Source organism: Microcaecilia unicolor, chromosome 1 (genome assembly GCF_901765095.1).
Source record: "Microcaecilia unicolor chromosome 1, aMicUni1.1, whole genome shotgun sequence".
Taxonomy (NCBI): domain Eukaryota; kingdom Metazoa; phylum Chordata; class Amphibia; order Gymnophiona; family Siphonopidae; genus Microcaecilia; species Microcaecilia unicolor.
In genome coordinates, this window is record NC_044031.1 from 2,227,264 (window position 1) to 2,244,521 (window position 17,258).

The following is a 17,258-nucleotide window of genomic DNA, read 5'->3' on the forward strand; positions in this document are numbered from 1 at the left end:
GATAGGCACGAGCCGTCCGAGAATCCAGCAGAGCTCCTATGAATTCTAGTCTCTGCACTAAGAGAAGGTGGGACTTTGGATAATTTATCACAAACCCCAGTAGCTCCAGGAGGCGAATAGTCATCTGCATGGACTGTAGAGCTCCTGCCTCGGATGTGTTCTTCACCAGCCAATCGTCGAGATAAGGGAACACATGCACTCCCAGTCTACGAAGCGCCGCTGCTACTACAGCCAGGCACTTCGTGAACACTCTGGGCGCAGAAGCGAGCCCAAAGGGTAGCACACAGTACTGGAAGTGACGTGTGCCCAGCTGAAATCGCAGATACTGCCTGTGAGCTGGCAGTATCGGGATGTGCGTGTAGGCGTCCTTCAAGTCCAGAGAGCATAGCCAGTCGTTTTCCTGAATCATGGGAAGAAGGGTGCCCAGGGAAAGCATCCTGAACTTTTCCTTTACCAGATATTTGTTCAGGGCCCTTAGGTCTAGGATGGGACGCATCCCCCCTGTTTTCTTTTCCACAAAGAAGTACCTGGAATAGAATCCCAGCCCTTCTTGCCCGGATGGCACAGGCTCAACCGCATTGGCGCTGAGAAGGGCGGAGAGTTCCTCTGCAAGTACCTGCTTGTGCTGGAAGCTGTAAGACTGAGCTCCCGGTGGAAACACGGCCACGGTGTGAGCGTCGAGAGGTAGACTCCCTCGCCTGTACCGGCGAAGCTCCCTCCGCCGACGTTGTCGGGGACCCTTCCTGGGAGGCAACCGCAAGCGGCACCGATGTTGGAGACCTCACCCCGGGCAAGGGGCAAGCCGGCGCCTCACTCGACGGTACCGGTGGAGCAAGCACCCCCGGTACCGGAGGGGAAGGGCGCAACAGCTCTCCCAGGATCTCTGGGAGAATGGCCCGGAGACTCTCGTGCAGGGCGGCTGTGGAGAAAGACATGGAAGCCGATGCAGGTGTCGAAGTCAGAATCTGTTCCGGGCATGGTGGCTGTTCCGGGCTATCCAAGGTGGAGCGCATCGACACCTCCTGAACAGAGGGTGAGCGGTCCTCCCGGTGCCGATGCCTACTGGGTGCCGACTCTCTCGGCGACCCAGAGCTCTCGGTACCGACGCGGGAAGGAGACCGGTGTCGATGCTTCTTTGACTTTTTCAAACGAAGCATGTCACCAGAGCTTCCCGGTACCGACGAGGACGACGTAGAATCCAGCCGTCGCTTCCTCGGGGCCGAGGCCAAAGAAGGTCGGTCTCGGGGGGGCTGTACCGCAGGAGCCCTCAGGGTAGGGGGAGACCCACCCGAAGGCTCACCGCCACCAGCAGGGGAATGGACAGCCCTCACCTGCACTCCAGTCGAAGCACCACCGTCCGACGACATCAGCACTAGTGGAGGTCCCGGTACCACTGACGCCGACGCAGCCTTCCGATGTCTCGGCCCCGACGATGCAGAGGGTCGATGCCTCGATGCAATTGATACAGTCGCGGCCGAGGGCGGAGGTCTTGATGCTGTCGACGTCGATGCACTCGATACTCCCGGTGCCGATGCCGACGAACAGCCCAAGAACAACACGTTCCACTGGGCCAATCTCGCTACCTGAGTCCTTTTTTGTAAAAGGGCGCAAAGACTACAGGCCTGCGGGCGGTGCCCAGCCCCCAGACACTGAAGATAAGACGCGTGCCTATCAGTGAGCAAGATTACCCGGGCGCACTGGGTGCACTTCTTGAAGCCGCTGGGAGACTTCGATGACATGGGCGGAAAAATCACGCCGGCGAAATCAAAACTCGTAATTGCGGTAAGGCACCAAAAAGAGAGGGAGAAAAAACTCGACCCGAGGCCTCAAAAGGGCTTACCCCGAAAACAAAAGAAAACTTAACGGGGCAAAAAACTGGAAATACGGGAAGGGGAAAAAGACCGAGAGGCCCTTCTCTGAAATCCCTTTTTTTTTTTTTTAGAAGCGAAAGTCAAAAAGACGCGCGAGGGTCAACTTAAGGGGCGCAAACAGCGCAAACACGACCGTACCGAGCGCGGACAAAAGAAGACTGACGAACACGAGCCGGTTCGGGCGGGAAGACGGCAGCGCATGCGCGGTGCGCATGGGCGCGCGAGGACTAGCAAAGGCCTTTGCTAGTGAAGTTTCCGATTGGAGGGGCTGCCGTGGACGTCACCCATCAGTGAGAACAAGCAGCCTGCTTGTCCTCGGAGAATGTAAGATAAACTCTCTGTTCAGGGATGGGTGGGGGTAGACATTCCCTAGGGTGTAGGCACTGGCTCACGACAGCCATTGTTAAAGTAGGCCCCCAAAATCTGAGCTCCAGCTCCCTCTGAAATCACTTATACTTTGATGGTGGTGATGCTGAGCCCCACCAGCCAAATAAACAGACTGCCATCGCTCCCCACTATTTGTTTCCGGCTCTGAGAAACTTGTATAGACTTCTCGCATATGTTCAGAGAATGCGCAAGAAGACCTGGCACTCTGAGCCAGAAACAAGCAGCGGGAACTGGCGAGAGTCCATTTATTTGGCTGGTGGGGCTTGGCATCCCTGCCGGCAAAGGTATGTGTAAGCGTGCCCGCATGGAGGTGGGGAAGGAGAGAGGAATGTGTCTCTCCCCCCAAGTTGCAGCACTGGCTACACCCAGAGACTGTTGTTCAACATTAACCAGCACACCACTGGATATAGGGGTGGAAAGGTGTATAGCCTGGGGAAGGGAACAGGGTATGATGGGCAGACTGGATGGACCATACATGTCTTTAGCTGCCCTCTTTTACTACATAAACCATATTTCTCTTCTCACAGCTACAGCTACCCTGTTATCAGAAGGGACTGCATTTTCCACCTATAGAAAGGGAGGAAAGGAGAAGAGCGATAGAAAGTAAGATGATGAACTTGTATGCTTTGTTACCTGTACAAGAAAAGGAAACTTAGATATCTGTAGAGATGGGAATGAAAAGGTGACATACCCATTAAGTTTTCCTTCAATGGCTCAGTCACAACTACTATCCTTTCCCTGCCTTTCCCAGCCCAGGTCCCACATCTTCCCTTAGCCTAATGGTTAGTGCAGTGAACTTTGATCCTGGGGAACAGAGTTCAATTCCCACTGCAGCTCCTTGTGACTCTGGGCAAGTCACTTAACCCTCCATTGCCCCTGGTACAAAATAAGTACCTGAATATATGTAAACCTCTTTGAATGTAGTTGCAAAAACCTCAGAAAGGCAGTATATCAAGTCCCATTTCCCCCTTTCCCTTCCCTCTGTTTAATTCAGATACTGTTTTCGTCTCCACCACTTCCACCGGAAGGCCATTCCACAAATTCACCACCCTTTCTGTAAAGAAGCATTTCCTCAGGTTACTTCTGAGTCTATCCCCTTTCACTTTCATCCTGTGCCCCCTCGTTCCAGAGCTTTCCTTCAATTGAAAGAGACTCACCTCCTGTGCATTTTTGTTGCATAGGTATTTAAATGTTTCTATCATATCTACCCTCTCCCACCCCTCCAGCGGCGTGCACCCGGGGCGGACCGCCCCGCCCTTGCTACGCCGCTCGTACACAATATTCTAAATGAGGTCTCACCAGAGTCTTAAACAGGGGCATCACTTCCTTTTTCCTATTGGCCATTCCTCTCCCTAAGCACCCAAGCATCCTAGCTTTTGCTTCACCTTTTCTACCTGTTTGACCATTTAAGATCATCGCATGCAATCACACTCAAGTCTTCTTTAATGCTCAAAAGATCTTCATCCCCTAAACTGTATCATTCCCTCGGGTTTCTGCAGCCCAAATGAATGACACTTCATTTTTTAGTATTAAATCTAAGCATAGCTTGGAATGAAAAATTATGTCTTACCTGATCATTTTCTTTCCTTTAGTCACAGCAAATGAATCCAGAGACCTGTGGGTTGTGTCCATCTACCAGCAGGTGGAGATAGAGAGCACTGATTTGCTCTGTGCCTAAGAGGATGTGAAGCTCCCTGGCCAGTCAGTATATCTCATAACAAAGCAGAAATAGAAGACAGAAACCTACACGCTCCTTCCTCACAGAGATGCCCCAAACGTACAAGCATGGAATCCTACACCTAAAAGGAAGAAGAAAGGAAACAAGAAAGAAAACCCAACTACCACCTCCAAACAAAAAACCTTGCAGCAAAACTCTTTGCAGTAAGCAACTCCTACCATGCGACAGGAGGACCCGAAAAGGGTGGGTCTCCGGATTCATCTGCTGCGACTAAAGGAATAAAATTATCAGGTAGGACATAATTTTTCGTTCCTTAGTGTCAGCAGCAGATGAATCCATAGACCTGTGGAATGTAGCAAAGTAGTATCTAAACAGAGGGAGGGAAAGAGATGTGAGCCCAGCACTAAGCACCGCAGAACCTTGGGCAGAAACATCTATACAATAGTGCCAGACAAACATATGAACCAAAGACCAAGTCGTCGCCCTACAAATCTCCTCCAGATTCTCCAGAGTCTCTGCCCACAAAGACACCAAGGACCGCGTATAGTGTGCCCACAAACAATCCGGTGGGAAACAGCCTGTCAAGACATAAGCCGAGGAAATTGCCTCCCACAGCCAATGGAAAATAATGGGTTTAGAAGCCACTTCTCCATTCTGAGGCCCTGCAAAGAGCATAATCAGATGGTCTGACTGGCAAAATTCATTAGTAACCTCCAGGTACTGGAAAAGGGACCAGCAAACATCAAGAAACGGAGACCAGATCCCTGCAAGAGAGAGCCTACAACTCAGAACTGTGCGGGCCGAAGAAACGGCCATGAGAAAAACAGACGAGAGTGAGATCTCGCAAAGAGACAATGCATAAAGGCTCAAACAGAGGCACTTGGAGCACCTGCGGAACCAGATTGAGACTCCAAGTCAGACAAGGATGGACGTTATAATGCCTTTGTATCGCTCCATGGTGCAACCACACCTCAAATATTGTGTTCAATTCTGGTCACCGCATCTTTAAAGATATAGTGGAATTAGAAAAGGTGCAGAGAAGGGCAACGAAAATGATAAAGGGGATGGGACGACTTCCTTATGAGGAAAGGCTAAAGCGGCTGGTGCTCTTCAGCTTGGAGAAAAGACGGCTGAGGGGAGAGATGATTGAGGTCTATAAAATAATGAGTGGAGTTGAACGGGTAGACATGACGCGTCTGTTTACGCTTTCCAAAAATACTAGGACTAGGGGGGCATGCGATGAAGCTACAATGTAGTAAATTTAAAACGAATTGGAGAATACTTTTCTTCACTCAACGTGTAATTAAACTCTGGAATTCGTTGCTGGAGAATGTTGTAAAGGCGGTTAGCTTAGCAAAGTTTTAAAAAGGTTTGGACGGCTTCCTAAAGGAAAAGTCCATAGACCATAATTAAATTGGACTTGGAGAAAATCCACTATTTCTGGGATAAGCAGTATAAAATGGTTTGTACTTTTTGGGGATCTTGCCAGGTATTTGTGACATGGATTGGCCACTGTTGGAAACAGGATGCTGGGCTTGATGGACCTTTGGTCTGTCTCAGTGTGGCAATACTTATGTACTTAACGGTTTGTGTCCCACAAATGACAAGATGGATTCAAATAGGCTTTGATAGCAAATCCTGTAGTTGGAACATAAGGATAGAGCCGGGCGGACTTCTACAGTCTATGTCCCTGAAACAATAAAGAAAGACTGCGATCAAGTATATAATATCACGTTCATTGTTAATTCAATCTAGAATTGAGAATGAATAAGACTGTTGGGCAGACTGGATGGACCAGTCATAGTAACATAGTAGATGACGGCAGAAAAAAGACCTGCAAGGTCCATCTAGTCTGCCCAACAAGACAACTCATGTGTGCTACTTTTTGTGTATACCCTACTTTGATTTGTACCTGTGCTCTTCAGGGCACAGACCGTATAATTCTGCCCAGCACTATCCCCGCCTGCCAACCACCAGCCCCGCCTCCCAACCACCGGCTCTGGCACAGACCGTATAAGTCTGCCCAGCACTATCCCTGCCTCCCAACCTCCAGTCCTGCCTCCCACCACCGGCTCTGGCACAGACTTTGTAAGTCTGCCCAGCACTATCCCTGCCTCCCACCACCGGCTCTGCACAGACCGTATAAGTCTGCCCAACACTATCCCCGCCTTCCAACCTCCAGCCCCACCTCCCACTACCGGCTCTGTCACTTACTATGTTATGTTACTATGTACATATGTACTAACCAGAGGATTGAGATGCATAACCCCTTTAAGGAAATGCACAACATAGGGATGAGAAGACTAAGGAGCAATGCGACTACGATAACAAGCGAGGGTTGCAACTTGCATGCGAAGCGAGTGGCTGCCAAACCTTTTTGTAGACCAGAATGCAAAAAAGTCAAAAAATGCAGTAAGCAAGCCTGAAAGGGTGAGAGAGGACTCTCGGATAACCAACCCTCAAATACTCACCAAACATGAGTGTAAGCCACAGAAGCGGACTGTTTCTTGGCCTGATACAAGGTAGCGATAACCGAATATGAATAGCCCTTCTTCTTCAATTTCACCCGCTCAAGAGCCAGGCCATAAGACCAAAGCAGGAGGGATTTTCTATCCGGACCAGACCCTGACGCAGAAGATCGGGCGCCAGAGGAATGCGGAAGGGTGCGTCTATTAACAGACTGACCAGATCCATAAACCACGGCCTCCTGGGACAGTCAGGAGTCAAGAGGATAACTCGACCGCGGTGAGTCTGAACACAACGCAGAACCCTGCCAATCAGTGGCCACAGGAGACAAACATAAAGGAGAAACTGGCGGGGCTAGTGGTTAGGAGGCGGGGATAGTGCTGGGCAGACTTATACGGTCTGTGCCAGAGCTGGTGGTGGGACGCGGGGCTGGTGGTTGGGAGGCGGGGATAGTGCTGGCCAGATTTATACGGTCTGTGCCCTGAAGAGGACAGGTACAAATAAAAAGTAGCACATATGAATTTATCTTGTTGGGCAGACTGGATGGACCGTGCAGGTCTTTTTCTGCCGTCATCTACTATATGTTACTATGTAACCTCTTCCGGCCACAGCTGAAGCACAGCATCCAGACTTTTGGCCCCGCGTTCAAATATTTGAAAGGTATTAATCCGCAAACAAACCTTTTCTGTAGATGGGAAGGCGGTAGAACTAGAGGACATGAAATGAGATTGAAGGGGGGCAGACTCAAGAAAAATGTCAGGAAGTATTTTTTCACGGAGAGAGTGGTGGACACTTGGAATGCCCTCCCGCAGGAGGTGGTGGAGATGAAAACGGTAACAGAATTAAAAAACGAGTGGGATAAACATAAAGGAATCCTGTTCAGAAGTAATGGATCCTAAATAGCTTAGCGGAGATTGGGTGGCAGAGCCGGTGGTGGGAGGTGGGGCTAGTGGTTGGGAGGAGAGGCTAGTGCTGGGCAGACTTCTACAGTCTGTGCCCTGAAAATAGCAGATACAAATCAAGGTCAGGCATACACATAAAGTAGAACATATGAGTTTATCTTGTTGGGCAGACTGGATGGACCGTGCAGGTCTTTTTCTGCCGTCATCTACTATATGTTACTATGTAACCTCTTCCGGCCACAGCTGAAGCACAGCATCCAGACTTTTGGCCCCGCGTTCAAATATTTGAAAGGTATTAATCCGCAAACAAACCTTTTCTGTAGATGGGAAGGCGGTAGAACTAGAGGACATGAAATGAGATTGAAGGGGGGCAGACTCAAGAAAAATGTCAGGAAGTATTTTTTCACGGAGAGAGTGGTGGACACTTGGAATGCCCTCCCGCAGGAGGTGGTGGAGATGAAAACGGTAACAGAATTAAAAAACGAGTGGGATAAACATAAAGGAATCCTGTTCAGAAGTAATGGATCCTAAATAGCTTAGCGGAGATTGGGTGGCAGAGCCGGTGGTGGGAGGTGGGGCTAGTGGTTGGGAGGAGGGGCTAGTGCTGGGCAGACTTCTACAGTCTGTGCCCTGAAAATAGCAGATACAAATCAAGGTCAGGCATACACATAAAGTAGAACATATGAGTTTATCTTGTTGGGCAGACTGGATGGACCGTACAGGTCTTTCTCTGCCGTCATCTACTATGTTACTACGTTCATCTGCTGAAAAAATGAGGAGCCTCTGCATTACCGTTCGCTGCCATCAAGTCCATGGCGGGAGTCTCCCAGCGTCAGACAATCAACTGGAACACTGAGAGAGCTCCCATTCAACCGGATCCAGAGTGGTCTGGCTAAGAAAGTTTGCCTGCACAGTCTCCATTCCAGCGATGTGCGTCACCGAGATCTGTGACAGGTGAGCCTCCACCCAATGAAGAAGCAAATCCGCTTCCTCCACCAACAGACAGCTGCAAGTGTCCACCTGATGTTGAGCTATCAGCTGCCAAATCAGACGCCTCTCATAGTCCTCTGAAAATGGGAACTAACGACTCAACAAAGACTGTTGCAGAGGCCTCATGTGCACCCAAGTCCACAGAAAAATTTCCAGGGTCACTGCCATAGAACTTAAGACCTGAGAACAGTCCCACAAATGGGGGGACACAATCCCGCAACAAGAAACAAATCTACCCCGATGCTTGAGTCACCTCTGCTCTGGCAGAAACACCCAGCCCTGCACTGTGTTGAAGAGCACGCCCAAATATTCCAGCATCTGGGAAGGAACCAGATCACTCTTGGCTACACTTCCGCTACTACCTTACATATCCCATCATTCAAAGCCATCAAATACAAATCAACTCTTGCAACTAGCTTCTCCTATATCTGCACTAAAACTTGGAATACACTTCCAAAGTGGAGGAGTGGCCTAGTGGTTAGGGTGGTGGACTTTGGTCCTGGGGAACTGAGGAACTGAGTTCGATTCCCGGCACAGGCAGCTCCTTGTGACTCTGGGCAAGTCACTTAACCCTCCATTGCCTGCAGCATTGAGCCTGCCATGAGTGGGAAAGCGCGGGGTACAAATGTAACTAAAATAAATAAAAACTACCTAACCACCAGAAAACAACTAGAGGCCCACCTACTCAGGAAACATATTCCTGCTGACCTAACCTAACCATCCAGCGGTCCAATAGAATCCCACCCATAAATTCAACAGTCTATACGGAAAAAACACAAGCTTACAATAATCAACCTGAGCCAAACCTTCAATGCACCCATCCAAGACTCTCAACCTATACCTCCAATGTACTACGCATCCACGGCCTGCCAGCTCTGGAACCTCCCTGACCAACGATGCAACCTTACCCTACCATAGTGTCCTCTTTGTTGACTCGGTTTTGTTTCCAACTATAGTCATGTAATATGCAACCATTCTCGACTTTCAGTGTTCTTTTTCAACTCTTATTTTATAACTTTCTAATTTATGTCCGTGTATTACACACTCCTAAGAACTTACCCGGGCTTCAACGAGAAAGCTCTTCAGATTCTCACTGTCTCTAACAACCTCGCACGATACCTTGTAACTGCCCCTTGTTCTATGTAAGCCACTTTTAACCTACCAATAGGTAGCCCAAGGACTGCAGAAGAGCTACAACTCAAAGACGTTTCGTAAACTGTTCTGGGCCTGTCTCTTCCTGCTGCAGTGCAGCCGCCACCTTTCAAAAGGTGCGCAGAGAAGTGGTGAGGCCAAAAGGCAGTGCCCAACTTAAAGTGCTGACCTAAAATTGCAAAACGCAGATACCTCTGGTGAGGGGACCAGATGGAAATGTGCAAATAGGCCTCTGAGGTCCAGAGCCATTAGAAATTCTCCCAGCTGCACCGCTGCAATGATGGAGTGCACAGTTTCCATGCGAAAGTGTCGTACTCTGAGGAACTGGTTCACCTGTCTGAGATTTCAGCAAAGCTTTTGACACGGTTCCCCACAGGAGGCTCTTAAATAAACTGGAAGGGCTGAAGATAGGACCCGAAGTGGTGAACTGGATTAGGAACTGGTTGACGGACAGAAGCCAGAGGGTGGTGGTGAATGGAATTCACTCGGAGGAGGGAAAGATGAGTAGTGGTGTGCCTCAGGGATCGGTGCTGGGACCGATTCTGTTCAATATATTTGTGAGTGACATTGCCGAAGGGTTAGAAGGTAAAGTTTGCCTATTTGCGGATGATACTAAGATCTGCAACAGAGTGGACACCCGGGAGGGAGTGGAAAACATGAAAAAGGATCTGAGGAAGCTAGAAGAATGGTCTAATGTTTGGCAATTAAAATTCAATGCGAAGAAATGCAAAGTGATGCACTTAGGGAATAGAAACCCTCGGGAGATGTATGTGTTAGGCGGGGAGAATCTGATAGGTACGGACGGGGAGAGGGATCTTGGGGTGATAGTATCTGAGGAACTGAAGGTGACGAAACAGTGTGACAAGGTGGTGGCCGTAGCTAGAAGGTTGTTAGGCTGTATAGAGAGAGGTGTGACCAGCAGAAGAAAGGAGGTGTTGATGCCCCTGTATAAGTCGTTGGTGAGGCCCCACCTAGAGTATTGTGTTCAGTTTTGGAGGCCGTACCTTGCGAAGGATGTAAAAAGAATTGAAGTGGTGCAAAGAAAAGCTACGAGAATGGTAAGGGATTTGCGTTACAAGACGTATGAGGAGAGACTTGATGACCTGAACATGGATACTCTGGAAGAAAAGAGAAACAGGGGTGATATGATACAGACGTTCAAATATTTGAAATGTATTAATCCGCAAACGAACCTTTTCCGGAGGTGCGAAGGCGGTAGAACGAGAGGACATGAAATGAGATTGAAGGGGGGCAGACTCAAGAAAAATGTCAGGAAGTATTTTTTCACGGAGAGAGTAGTGGATGCTTGGAATGCCCTCCCGCGGGAGGTGGTGGAAATGAAAACGGTAACAGAATTCAAACATGTGTGGGATAAACATAAAGGAATCCTATTCAGAAGGAATGGATACTAAGGAGCTTAGCCGAGATTGGGTGGCAGAGCCAGCCGGTGGTGGGAGGCGAGGATAGTGCTGGGCAGACTTATATGGTCTGTGCCAGAGCCAGTGATGGGAGGCGGGGCTGGTGGTTGGGAGGCGGGGATAGTGCTGGACAGACTTATACGGTCTGTGCCCTGAAGAGGACAGGTACAAATCAAAGTAGGTTATACACAAAAAGTAGCACATATGAGTTTGTCTTGTTGGGCAGACTGGATGGACCATGCAGGTCTTTTCTGCCGTCATTTACTATGTTACCTGTCTGAGGTTAAGAATCCGGCGCAAGGATCCGCCCTTCATGGGAACCACAAAATAAATGTAGTAATCCCCTACCAAACTCTACCTGAGGCACAGGAACAATCACTCCCAAGAGTAGAAGCTGCAACAAAGAAGAACAAACCACTTCCCTCTACTGAAAGCATAGGGATGTCAAGAAAAAATCTCCAGCAGGAGAGGAAAATTCTAGCTTGTGACCATCGAGAATAAAGTCAAGGACCCACTGGTAAAAGTGGGACAACAGCTCACCCACGCAAAACGAGGAGTGGACCAGCACCCCATCACTGTGAGGTGCGAGGGGCAGAAGAGGTCACTTATCCTGCTGAAAGGACTGTCTCTGTTGATACCAGGACTTGATCGGAAATGAAGGACAACTATTAATCTCGAAAGCGAGCCTGCTGTTGACTCACCCTACAGGCCAAACAGGGTTTATCCTCCAGCAGACACTGGGACTTTGAATCACACAGCTCTTTGAGCAACTTCTCCAAATCCTCCCAAAACAGGAGTTTACTCTTAAATGGCAGCTTAACCAAATGCTGCTTGTAAGCAGAGTCAGCGGCCCAGTGGAGCAACCACAACAATCGGCGGCCCATCACGGCCAAAGCAATCTGCTCAGCCGAAGCCCTGACCAACTAATGCAATATGCCAATCCAATTTCCACAACAGAAAACTCCATTGAAGGTTGCGCCCCCAAGTCTAACAAGGCGTCAGCCACCTGTTATACCCAAGACAGAGAAACGTGGGTTGCATAGGAACCGCAGATGGCCGCCTGCAAAGACAAAGCAGAAACTTCAAAAGACATCTTTGAGTGCGGACTCAAGCTTGTGGTCCTGCATGTCCTTCAGGACAACACATCCCTCCACCAGAAGCGTAGTCTTTTTTGTGACTGCTGCCACTAAGACAGAAGCATTCCAATCCATCCTGAGAAACAGGATAGAGGCAAGCCATCACTTTCACTACCCGGAAGCCAGCATGAAGCTGAGACCACTGCGCAGAAATAAGCTAAAGGACAGACTCATGAACAAGAAAAGCTTTGGGCGGCTTCTTGGTGCCAGCCATCAAGGGTTTCTCTGAAGACCCCCTCCAAGTCATAAGTACATAAGTATTGCCACACTGGGACAGACCAAAGGTCCATCAAGCCCAGCATCCTGTTTCCAACAGTGGCCAATCGAGGTTACAAATACCTGGCAAGATCCCAGAAAAGTCAATACATTTTATGCTGCTTATCCCAGAAATAAGCAATGGGTTTTCCCCAAGTCAATTTAATAATGGTCTATGGACTTTTCCAACCACCAATGCCTCCGCTTCAATGCAGGAACCACATCCTATGGAGAAGGTCCCAAAGGGGCTGTTATGCTAGAAAGGCTATCAGTCCCAGCAGAAGACTGCTTGAGTAAAAAAAAGCTCGATGAAGAAGTAACACAAACTCCAGGGAGAAGGGCATCTCAGTTCCCCCCAAGAGGGAACACCCCTAAGCCTCCCCCCTGCACCCACAGTGAGTACAAGAGCACAAACTGCAGCAGAGGAAGGGAAACCACGATAACTGCTCCAGGCGCTAACAAAATGGCCACCACATCTTCAGTGCAAGGGGAAGAACACAGCTCCCATGCATGGAAAACCCCAGCCTTCACGTCGCCACCACAGATATCCAGGGCATCAAGACCCGAGCACCCTACACAAGAAAGACCAAACACTGCTCTCTACTTCACACAGCAGAAGCAGCGCTTCACCAATTCTGCTGCCATGCAAGCAAGGAGTTGTGAGAGAAATGCTGCAAGGCTAAAGAAAAGAAATAAAAAACATCCCAGCTGAAACAGAAGCGGCACGAATCAGTCCAACATTAAGGCAGGGAGTCTGAAGCTATCTCACTCTCTCATTATGGAGACAACAAGTCCACCAGATAGGAACCAGTCTTTTTTTTTTTTTTAAGAATATCAATAGAAATCAAACAAAATAAAACATGGAAAAGAAAATAAGATGATACCTTTTTTATTGGACATAACTTAATACATTTCTTGATTAGCTTTCGAAGGTTGCCCTTCTTCGTCAGATCGGAAATAAGCAAATGTGCTAGCTGACAGTGCATATAAGTGAAAAATTCAAGCATTAGTATGACAGTCTGACAGGGTGGGAGGATGGGGGTGAGTAGGAGGTATGCATGGGAACATCAAAGCATATCATTGATATTCTAACAGGATGGGTGTGGATAGGTGAGGGGTGGGGTGATCAACAGAGAATACAGCTTTATGGTTTATAATGGGCTAGGAACCCCAGATCCTTGTTTTTTTAAGAAGAAACTCTGTGAGGAAGTAGAGGCTGGTGGAAAGACCAGGGAGAGGAGAACAGGGTGGGGTAGGGACCTCGAGTGACCAGGGGTACCCTCTAAAGTTGGCGTCATTCAGCCAGTACACCCCCAGCTCCACTGAACCAGCAAAGGCAAAACAGAAGCTGCAGAAAAAGCCAGGGGTCTGTGGAACACGTCCATCCGTCCGCTGGAGATAGAGAATACTGACAGGCCAGGGAGCTTCACATCCTCTTAGGCCAGTGATGGGCAACCTTTTGAGCTTGGTGTGTCAAAATTCGCCAAAAAACCGAGCATAACTCGGGTGGTGTGTCACTTCGAGAAAAATCACTGCTACTAGGACCGCCCCGGGCCCCCCCTACCCGAGATCGCTGCCCACCCGAGGTTGCTGGGCCCCCCCTCCACCCGCTACCGGGCCCAGAACTAGCCTTAAAGCCTCCTTTCACGTCGCAGCAAGCAGCAGCAGGGCAGACCTCTCCTCCTTCCTTCTGTGCTCCGCCCTCGCGGACGTTACGTCAGGCGGGGGCGGGACACGGAAGGAAGGAGTGGCCTGCCCTGCTGCTGCTTGCTGCGATGTGAAAGGAGGCTTTAAGGTTAGTTTCCGGGAGCGAGGAGGGAGGGCGGACCACACTGTGGCGGCACCACGTGTCATCGAAAATGGCTACGCGTGTCAGTGCTGACACGCGTGTCATAGGTTCGCCATCAGGGTCTTAGGCACAGGGCAAATCAGTGCTCTCCATCTCCACCTGCTGGTAGACAGACACAACCTAAAAGGTCTCAGGATTCATCTGCTGCTGACGCTAAGGAAAAGAGATTGTTGAGAGGGTACATGACAGAGTGTTGTAGAATGGGTAAACGTGAATTGATTGCTGATTCTTTCAGAAACTACAAAGACATGGGGACATTCAATGAAGTAATATAGTAACACTTTTAAAATGAATAGGAGAAAATATTTTTTCACTCAACGAACAGTTAAGCTCTGGAACTAGTTAGAGGATGTGGTAACAGCAGTTAGCGTACCTGGGGTTCAAAAAAGTTTTGGACAAATTCCTGAAAGAAAAGTCCATAGTCTGCTATTGAGACAGACATGGGGAAGCCACTGCTTGCCCTGGGATTAGTAGCATGGAATGTTGTTACACTTTAGGTTTCTGCCAGGTACTTGTGACTTGGATTGGCCACTGTTGGAAGAAGAATACTGAGATAGATGGATCATCGGTTTTCCCCAGTATTTTTGTGTTATGTTCTCTTAAGCTGTGTGTTGAGCACATTAATGCCAGTAGAACAAGTGTTTTGGGGTAGATCTTTAGCAACCTATGTCATCCGAGCCTTCTGCACTAACTTGGCACTGCAACCACTTTGATGTGTTAAAGGAAAAGCAGTCTAGTAAGTTAATAAATTAAAAGTACACTAATGGAAGCAAATGGAGCAAATCCCAAAATTCACAGCAAAGGCAATAATAGGCCCGCTTAGGGCAGGAGATAACGACTGGGCAGATTTGATGATCCCTGGGACAGGATAAAAAAAACAGGACATATTCCACATATGTACTACAGGATAAATATTATAGACTAGGACAAAGCATTCTTACTTGTAGCTCTGGTGGTCCCCCTTCATCCCGAATCAGCAGAAGGTAACTTTGTCCATCTACTACAATCTCCTTCTTAAACCTTCCACCTGGTACACAATGCACAGAAACCAAGTCAACTATTCACGATACTAAATCAATAAAACAAATAATATAGATTTTCCTGGAACAGTTGAATATTTGACCCTATAAACAGCCAGCACCCTTACCTTCAGAGACTCCTACTATCTCACTACAGTGGTGAAAATAGGCTACATAAGCATATTCATATCATAAATATTAAATAGCAAATACTTACCTTCAGGAGACTCCTCCTGCACATATGTTCCTGTCAAGTACCTGTGCACCAAAGCAGACTTTCCACTGGACAGGTTACCCACAATACCCTACAAAATAAAACAATAGTTCAACTGCTTAATTTAGAACTATTTATGTGCAGTAACATCTCTGAGAGAAAATCCACCGCAAGGCGGAGAACTCAAGACTCTCCACGGAGAACAACAATAATACAAAAAGTGGGAGGACGATCAAGGATCCCAAAGACTGAGAAGATGTATAATAAAAGAGAAGTTTATTGTGATATAAAGACTAGACATAACGTCGTGTTTCGGCCATTAGGCCTGTATCAGGAGTCTATAACCAAATTTAAAAACATAAATTATAAAAAAAACAATACACAAATAAAGAACATATTGAAATATGTAAAGGGATATGTACATGAGATAATAAAAGTAAATTACAGGGGTCACATGATGCCGTAGTAGCGAGCGGCTGTAGGAGGAGAGCGCTCCCGGGCCCCATCCTGCAAATACCTGGAAAACGAGGGATTTTCGCTGACCCTTTCCACTGAAAGCAGGGGAATTTGTCCTGCACAGTGACAAGGTTGCAGATCGCGCAGTTATTCACTGCAAAGGCGACGCGTGTGCCACGAAAAGAAAAAGCCACACCAGCGTGAGAGCAAGATGGCGGAAGAGGGCGACTCCGGGCCTGGCGCGGTAGGCTCCGCGTGGATCACGGAGGTCGTCAACGAGGTGAAGACGGCGATAGATGCTGGATAGGCGATTCCAAGGGGTCACAGATAAGCTGGATATCATGGAAGCCTTAAATGGAGAATTTGCCACGTGCTGCCAGCGGGTGTTGGACTTAGAAGATAAGGTCTTACAGTTGACTACTGGACATGATGAGCTGCAAAAAAAGGTGCACACCCTGGAAGATAAGCTAGATGACACAGAAACCAGATCGCGGCGAGCAAATTTGCGCTTGGTGGGTCTATCTGAGAAGATCGCTGAACCAGAGCTGCGGAGCTTCCTGGAAGCCTGGCTAAGTGAGAGCCTGCAGTTGCAGTCGGAGGCAGGAGTGCTCCGTATTGAGTGGGCGCACCAGCTGGGCCTGCGGCAGTCCGCGGAGGCGCGACCCCGAGTAGTAATTTTCAAGTTGTTGAATTTTGTCCATAAAACTGAAATACTATGCGCCATTAGAAGTAAAGGAACACTGATGTATGAGAATAAGCCAGTGTTATGCTTCCAGGATTTTTCCTCTTGAGTCTCTCTATTGCTTAAAGCCTATGCCCTGATTTGCGGAGAATTACACAGGAGACAAATTCAATTCGCCTTGCTCTACCCTGCCCGCCTTTAAAGTGTTTACAGAAGGGAAACCACAAATGTTTGATACGGCTGAGGGGGCAAAGGCTTTCCTACAAACACTGCCCCCTCCCATATGACCGAAATATACAGTGCACAGAGGTCTGATCGGGAGCTGAGATTGGCGAAGGAGGGAAGGACAGTGCCTTATGGAATGAAAGACATCTGCATAAATCGAGGCTGGAGTAGCAGAAATGAAGAAGGTGGACATAAATGGACTTTACACAGTATTGCTGGGGACAAGTATCATCGCGACCAGGTGGTCTCCAGATTGCCTTGCTCGGTGGACGTCTGATGGACGGTATAATCTGGATGAGATGGATTGTTTTCTTCTATGATATCATATCGGGCTTCCATATGCAGTGCTGGACAAAATTTTAAGCATACATTGGGAGAAGCCATGACATGGTGGACAGTACAAATGGTGGTAAAGAGATGTGACTGGGATGTTGTAGTAGCAAGGAACATAATTTAGCTACATGAATGAGACACGGGGGAGGAGTTATGGATGTAGAGGGATGTATGGCTGATAAGTTCTCCTTTTTTCTTTCTCTCTTTTCGAACTGAGAGGACTAG

General features: G+C 48.3%; 1 protein-coding gene across 1 annotated transcript in view; it reads right to left on the minus strand.

Moving 5' to 3' along the window:
• The window catches only part of LOC115461843 (arf-GAP with GTPase, ANK repeat and PH domain-containing protein 3-like), a 726,817-nt gene that overhangs the window by 618,565 nt on the left and 90,994 nt on the right, over positions 1-17,258 (minus strand). The window contains exons 3-4 of the mRNA XM_030191903.1: positions 15,341-15,428; positions 15,046-15,131 (exon numbers count right to left, since the gene is read on the minus strand). Of these exons, the coding sequence (XP_030047763.1) occupies positions 15,046-15,131; positions 15,341-15,428 (174 nt within the window). The remainder of the gene's footprint in view (positions 1-15,045; positions 15,132-15,340; positions 15,429-17,258) is intronic.